At 53.6% G+C, this 7,289-nt stretch overlaps 2 protein-coding genes across 2 annotated transcripts; both read left to right on the top strand.

Moving 5' to 3' along the window:
* The first annotated feature begins 2,177 nt into the window (after positions 1–2,177).
* On the top strand, positions 2,178–4,829 carry LOC135373086 (uncharacterized). Its single transcript, XM_064606373.1, has one exon. It carries the CDS (start codon positions 2,178–2,180, stop codon positions 4,827–4,829), a length of 2,652 nt encoding a protein of 883 aa, XP_064462443.1.
* Positions 4,830–6,004: 1,175 nt separating this feature from the next.
* On the top strand, positions 6,005–6,859 carry LOC135373085 (uncharacterized). The gene has a single exon (XM_064606372.1). The coding sequence runs from the start codon at positions 6,005–6,007 to the stop codon at positions 6,857–6,859; it is 855 nt and encodes a 284-aa protein (XP_064462442.1).
* The last annotated feature ends 430 nt before the right edge of the window (positions 6,860–7,289 follow it).

Raw genomic sequence — 7,289 nt, 5'->3', positions numbered from 1 at the left:
CGTACCTTTGGACCACAATCTACCGCAATTGGTGCAGAAGAAGCGGGCGCTACCAATCTCCCGAAATATGTGAGGCAGAAAAAAACCGACTTCACGCGCAGCAAAAGTGTTGTACACTGGAAACGAAGAGGAACCGCGCTCGACGAGCACGGACGTTCTGACGCTTGCTGAAGCTTTGCTTGCTTTGCTGGGAGAACCGACTTACACCGATCAGTGGGTGGAAGATATCTCGGCGGAATACTCCTCCGGCCAGAGGTAAGGGAGATTGGCCGGCGCTTACGCGACTTACACAATGCCGCCCGGCGGGGGGCCTGACCCGTACTGGACCGCAACACAGGACATTTTATCATTCCCCTTAGAACACTTTCTCGATAATGGACTGGTATCCATCCCTGTTGTCCTACGACCTTTGAGTGGCTCTTCCATTTGCGCGAAGAACCCTAAATTCCTCGCACAATGTCTTGAAGGTATTACAGATAACTATAGGGACATCTCTGAAGTGCGCCAGTATGGAGGCGACGGGCTTGTCTGTCGATCCTCAAATGTTGCTGTTGTCCGGTCGTTACTCGGGATATCGTCATTCGGTGGACGCCCAGCGAGGGCTTTTATCCCCCCTCATTTGACATGTGTCAAAGGCATTGTGAAGGGAGTAGATGTGGCACTCTCTTCACTAGAGGTCCTCGATCTTTTCTCGCATACGGGCGCAGTAGAAGTCTACCGGTGCAGCAGGTCAGTAAACGGAGACCGTGTTCCTACAGAGTCGGTCATCGTCACTTTTGCTGGTCATAACCGACCCTCCGAAATCAAGTCTTGGCCACTAATTTTTCGCGTGGATCCCTTTACGCGTAGGCCACTTCAGTGTAAACGCTGTTTCCGCTTCGGGCATGTTACAAAACACTGCAAGTCTGGGGTGCGTTGCCGTCGGTGCGCTGACTCCCATGACGAGTCCGAGTGTCCTCCAGGCTCGCTCTTGAAGTGCTGTTTGTGCGGTGGTGCGCACCTTTCTGACTATCAAGGCTGCCCTGCACGTAGCCACGAGGCTTCCGTGTTGGAGGTCATGGATTCTCGCCACTGCTGTCGCAGCGACGCTGCTGCTATCTTGAAGAGCCGTGGCAACTCCTACGCTACCATGGCTCAGACTACAGGACCTGCTTCCGACAGACTGGAAAAAATGATTAACTCTGCCGTTGATAATGCTGTTGCCAAACTGAGATATGAAATTTCCTCGATCAACACTCTCCTGGCCTCCTTGTCTGCTGCTTTGCAGGATGTAGTCTCAACTGTAGTCTCGTCCGTGACGCGTGCTGCTCCCATTGTTACGCCGTCGGCCACTGAGGGCGAGCAGATTCAAACGCCTTCAACAGTGCGCCCATCTCCTCCACATCGCCCCTCCCCGGTAGCCTGTACGCCTATCTCTGTTTGTCCTTCCCCTGACACAGACACTGAAATGACTCCAACTTCCGCTCTCTCTAAACGCGGTGCCTCTCCCTCTAAGACTGGGTCTGAAAGCCCTCTAGGAAAGCGGAACAGAAAGGGTGGCCGTCCGAATGTGAACAATGATGTCCTTGCAAATGTTGTAGCAAGCTCCATACTCTGTGATGGATAGTGTTAAAGTGCTTCAGTGGAATTGCTACTCCGTTTTTGCTTCCCTTCCTGATCTTACCGCCTTAGTCTCTTCCTATTCTCCCGACGTGATTCTCCTCCAGGAAACGTGGTTAACCCCTGACCGTGCTTTCTCTCTTTGTGGCTTTCATTCTTACCGCTTAGACAGGCCAGCGGGTAAGGGTGGTGGCCTGTTGACTCTGGTTTCTACTGCTTTGGTTCATTCGTCTTCTGTTTTTTTCACACATACGTCGCCGGACTGCGAAGTTCTCGGGGTCCACTTGTCCTTGCCGAATGACGCCCTGTCTGTCATTAACGCTTATTACCCTCGGGGGTTCTTATCAGACTGCTCTATTGACTCTGCCGTCACTCAGGCATCTGGGAGGGTTATTGTAGGTGGTGACTTCAACTCTCACCATGTTATGTGGGGATCTAAGACAGATGCGCGTGGTCGTGACTTGTGGAATTGGGTTTGTAAGCGGAATTTGTGCGTGGCTAACGATGGCTCTTCTACCTTCCTCCGTGGGCTGGCGCGATCTGCTATTGATCTTTCTTTGTGTTCCTCTCAATCCAAGATGTCGTCGTGGAAGACTATTGATTCATCTACCAACAGCGACCACCTCCTCATACTATTCGTGGTCCCCTGCTCTGCCACGCGTAACTCCTCCTCTCGGATCCTCAATAACCGCCGACTGCAGAGTCAGAAGCTGGATGCTCTTTTGGCCCAATGTGATAGCCTTTCTTCGGTAGACTGGGCATCTCACACACTGTCCTCCGTCGCCCAGTCCTTGCAGCAGTCCTCCTTCTGCGTTACGAAGCGGACTACATCCCCTTGTGCGCCTTGGTGGAACGACGACTGTGCAAGAGCGTATAGGCGCCGCAAGGCGGCATGGAAGCAAGTGCTTGCCAACACCTGCTATGTGAACTGGAAGAACTACCAGTTTTGTAAAGCTCTCTTCAAGCGGTCTGTTGCTACAGCAAAGCGTGAGTTTTACTCTGGACGCAACACCTTCCTTTCTGCACCGAACCGTAGGAAAGCGCTTCATAGGCATATTGCCTTGCTTCGCTCCTCTTCGCCTGCCGTCTCCACAGGTCTCACTGTCCTCTCGGACACAGATTTTAAGGCACGCCTTGAAGAAATTGCCAAGGGTCTCTCATTGCGTTTTTTCGACGCGATGCCCCTCGGATCAGCCCTTCCCTCTTCTTGTGTGGGCTATCACGGTGTCTCTGCCGATGAATTGGAATTTGTGGTGCAGTCCTTGCCCGGAACAGCCCCTGGACCTGATGGAATTTCTGCTGCCACAGTGAAATCTCTGTGGGCCAACCACCGGCCGGCTTTACTGAATCTTGTTAATACATCTCTTCAATATGCATGGATTCCCGCTACCTGGAAGGTGGCGCGCATTGTCATCGTTAAGAAAGCCCCTTCCAATGGCCTTACGTTAGACAATATTAGGCCTATCGCCTTAACATCTGTGCTCTGTAAGACCGTTGAACGTATCATCAATCGGCGACTTCTCTCCCATGTGGTATCCCGTGGCATTCTCGCTGCCCACCAGATAGGCTTTCGCCCTCATTGCTCGATATGGCTCGCCCATACGAACATTGAGAGCCAGATTCGCCTTGCAAAGGAGATGAGACACCTTTCAGCACTTGTTGCCCTGGACATCGCCAAAGCATATGACAGTGTCATACATGCTGTGCTCCTCCAGAGGCTGCTAGACACCGCCACCCCCCCGTATCTGCTCACTTGGATTGCGAACTTTCTCTCGGGTCGCACCTTTTTCTGTTCAGACGGCCGATTTGTCTCCTCAGCGTACCCCCAGAGTAAAGGTGTCCCCCAGGGCTCGGTCCTGTCCCCCATACTGTTTACCATTCTCATGAGCTCTCTCCCTTGTGACCCAGAAGTCCTCACTGTAACGTATGCCGACGACATCGCGTTCTTCGCTTCGGCACCATCTTTGCCAGAGCTGTATGCGAAGCTGCAAGCCTATATGAACACCTTGTCCACGTGGCTAGACTCTGTCCATCTGTCGCTCAATGTGGCTAAGTCTGCTATTCTCGTCTTCCCGCTGGATGCGGCCATCTCTATTGATCTAAGGGTGGGGCTCCAGTCTGTCCGTCAGGTGAGCCAGCTTAAATACCATGAATACCTGGGTGTGTGGTATGATGAGGCTCTGTGCTGGTCCCAACACATCGACTACCTGAGCGCTAAGGCGTCGAAAGCTCTCTGCATACTTCATCGTTGCTGCAGCCCTCGCATTGGTATGCGCAGGGCTGCCCTCCTGTATATATATAAACTGTACATCCGACCTGTATTAGAGTTCGGCTGTGTTCTGTTTTCTTCTCTGCCTGACTGGCGCTTGAGTAAACTATACATCTTAGAGAGGCGGGCCTTGCGGCTCTGTTTAGGTCTCCCTAAATATACGGCAAACGATGCACTCCTCTCTGAAGCCCGTCTACCTTCACTGAAAGAACGCTTTCGGTCTCTTACTATCTGTTGCTACCTCTCGCAAAGACAACACCCGATTGCGTTGGAGAATAACGAGTCGATGAGAGACACTCGGCTTTGGCTAACACGTCATTGGCACCGTAGGAATACACCACAGCTGCCTTTCGCCGAACAGCTCCTCGCGCCACTCAGGATCTCTTTGGCCGATGTATGTGTACTTGGTCCTCACCGGGATGCCGCCTTCATTCAAGTCTCCGAGATATTTCATGCGGATGCCAAGCGGCTTCCACTGACCACTCTACAGAGGACATTAACGGACCACCTAAATCGCTACGCGCAGTACTTGATTGCTGCAACGGGCGCGTCGGTTTCTGCGGAGCGCGCTGGAGCTGGCTTGTACTTCCCACAGCTTGATTTCCAGTTTCCGGTTCGCCTCCCTGACTTTACCCCACCCTTTGAAAGCGAGTTCTTAGCTATGGCCCTTGCCCTTAGGAGGGTTCCTCCCGCCTTCGAACAAGTTATCCTGCTGTCGGACTCCCTATCTGTCATTTCAGCCTTGGCGTCGCCCTCAGGCTTCCGGGCGCCCTCAGAGTCATTGGTATCCATCTTGGCTCGGCTTGCCCCACCTCATATTCGCAACGTCATAATCACGTGGATTCCTGGCCACTGCGGACTCACCCTTAACGAAACCGCTGACACCCTCGCTAAAACGTCCCTCTCCGGAGAGATTCTTCCTCCTCCCAGTACTTGCTCGCACTTCTGTTGCCAGGTATAGACGGCTCACAAGTCTGTCTCGAGCTGCCCCCCCACGCCCGCCATATGAACACCTCGTCTTTTCGTGGAACCTCTGCAGCTCAAGGCAGACAGAAGTCTTGGTGACGAGAGCTCGATGCCTGGCGCTGCTGCTAAATTTTTACCTCCACCGTGCTGGACGGTCTTTGTCCCCTGCTTGCTCCCACTGTGGCCAGGATGAAACAACTGAACACTTCTTGCTAACCTGCTCTCAGCTCGGCCAATTACGCCGCAGATATATCTGGACACCCTTACGCTTGTTAGGAGCCCCACTCTCATTGGCGTCAGTGCTGTCTCTCGGAGCATCACACACTGCGCTCTGTCATAGGGCTGTGGTAGCGGGTCTTGCATCCTACATCGTGCTCTCCAACCGCTTCTAGTCACTTCCTTCCTACACTCATACACTTTCACGTACACACACATTCATACAGCCATCCTTTTGGCCCTGTATAGTCGTCATACGCATATTCCTACATACGTGCATATCAAGTTCCTGCATTAGTCATCACATGTCATATATGTCATAAGATACTTGGATCCGACTTGGCCTTAGTTCCCATCATTACTGCACAGACATAAACAAACATCTCACGCCCCTTTGGTCCTGGCCAATCTCCCTTAGTGGCTCACGGCCATTATCTCATTGGTAGAAGAAGAAGAAGAAGAAGAAACTCTTCAAACATTTCGACGATGATGACGTTATGGGTATTACTTACCAAGCTGATCATGATGGCACGAGAATGACGATCGAACGTTCGCTTCGACATTTATAGTAAAGCTTTTCGTCTCACTCTCTATGACGTCAATGAACGTGTTTGGACATGTTAAGACGTGTTTGAACATGTTCAGACACGGGCGGCGAACCGTTGAAGTCGCCCCTGGACACACTAGTTCCTCTCTCTCCCTCTCTATGACGTCATTGAACGTGTTTGAACATGTTTGGACGTGTTCAGACACGGGCGGCGAACCGTCGAAGTTGTAGCAGCCCGCATCGCCATCGTTAAGCCGCGGCCTGCACGCTGCACGTTTTTCCACTTTCGTTTTTGGTGGCAACCGCCACTGGAATAAACCCTCAGTTCTTTCCCGCAAATTGTGGTGTGAACACCTTGTTTACTTCGCTCCACAATTTCTGGTGACCCGGAGAAGAACACCGCTGCTATGAACCCTGCTGGCGACCAGCAACACCCTCCGCCTGGCGCAACCGCCCCCGCTGCTGCTGCGATGCCTCCCGCGTCCCACGTCGCTGTTCGATTGCCGCCATTTTGGCATCGAGGACCCCACATCTGGTTCCAGCAGGTCGAAGCCCAGTTCCTGCTCGCTGGAATTACTCCCCAACTCACCAAGTACCGGCACATCGTCTCTTCCCTACCACCAGAGATAGCCATGGACGTTGCCGACTTAATAGCAAGCCCTCCACCTCAGGCGCCCTACGACCAGTTGCGCACTGCTGTTCTCCAGCGGACTATGATGTCAGAGCGGAAGCGCCTGCAGCAGCTCTTGAATGCCGAAGAACTCGGTGACCGACGACCTTCGCAGCTACTTCGCGCCATGCAGGCTCTCCTGGCGGATCGCTCAGCCTCTTTCGACGAAGCACTGCTTCGCGAGCTATTTTTGCAACGGCTACCCCCAACCGTACAGATGGTTCTCACTACAGCCGCCAGCTTGCCACTTTGTGACTTGGCCGACCTTGCCGACAAGGTCATGGAGGTCGCTTCCCCTGCAGCAAGCATAAGCGCCGTCGGCCACAACCACCCTACTTCCTCTTCAGGCCTTCTGCAGCAGGGCACGGTGCCGCCGCTTTCACCTGCCGCCTTTGCGAGTACGAGCGACATGGCTGCCGTGCGGGCGGATATCCAACGCCTCTCCGAGACTGTCGCTGCCCTGCGCTACCCCGATAGCCGTCGCCGGTCTCCCAGAAGATCCAGCCGCTCCCGTCGTTTCCGCCACTCTCCGCGAAGACAAGACGGCCGAAGCCAGTCTCCGTTCGACGACTCCAACCCACCACCTTGTTAGTACCATGAGCGCTTCGGCGACGCCGCTCAGCGATGTACGCGCCCTTGCGGCTGGCCGGGAAACTCACCCGGGAACCGTTGATGGCGGCCGGCGTTTCCCCTCCTCAAGCTGCAAGTCGCCTATTCTTCGTTGTCGACCGTTCCACCAAAACTAGGTTCCTTGTCGACACCGGGGCCGCTGTTAGCGTCTTGCCCGCATCCCTTAATGAGCCGCGTCGTGAGCCGCTGTTTCACTTGATGGCCGTTAATAACACTACCATACCTGTCTACAAAGAACAGCTCCTCAACGTTAACCTCGGTTTACGAAGAGTCTTCCCCTGGGTGTTTCTCGTCGCTAGCGTCTCACAGCCGATACTCGGCGCGGATTTTCTTCATCACTTCGGCCTTTCTGTGAACGTTTCCCGTCGCCTTCTCGTCGATGACAACACCCA

This window comes from Ornithodoros turicata, unplaced genomic scaffold (genome assembly GCF_037126465.1).
Source record: "Ornithodoros turicata isolate Travis unplaced genomic scaffold, ASM3712646v1 Chromosome209, whole genome shotgun sequence".
Classification (NCBI taxonomy): Eukaryota; Metazoa; Arthropoda; class Arachnida; order Ixodida; family Argasidae; genus Ornithodoros; species Ornithodoros turicata.
This window is presented reverse-complemented; position numbering and strand designations above follow the sequence as displayed.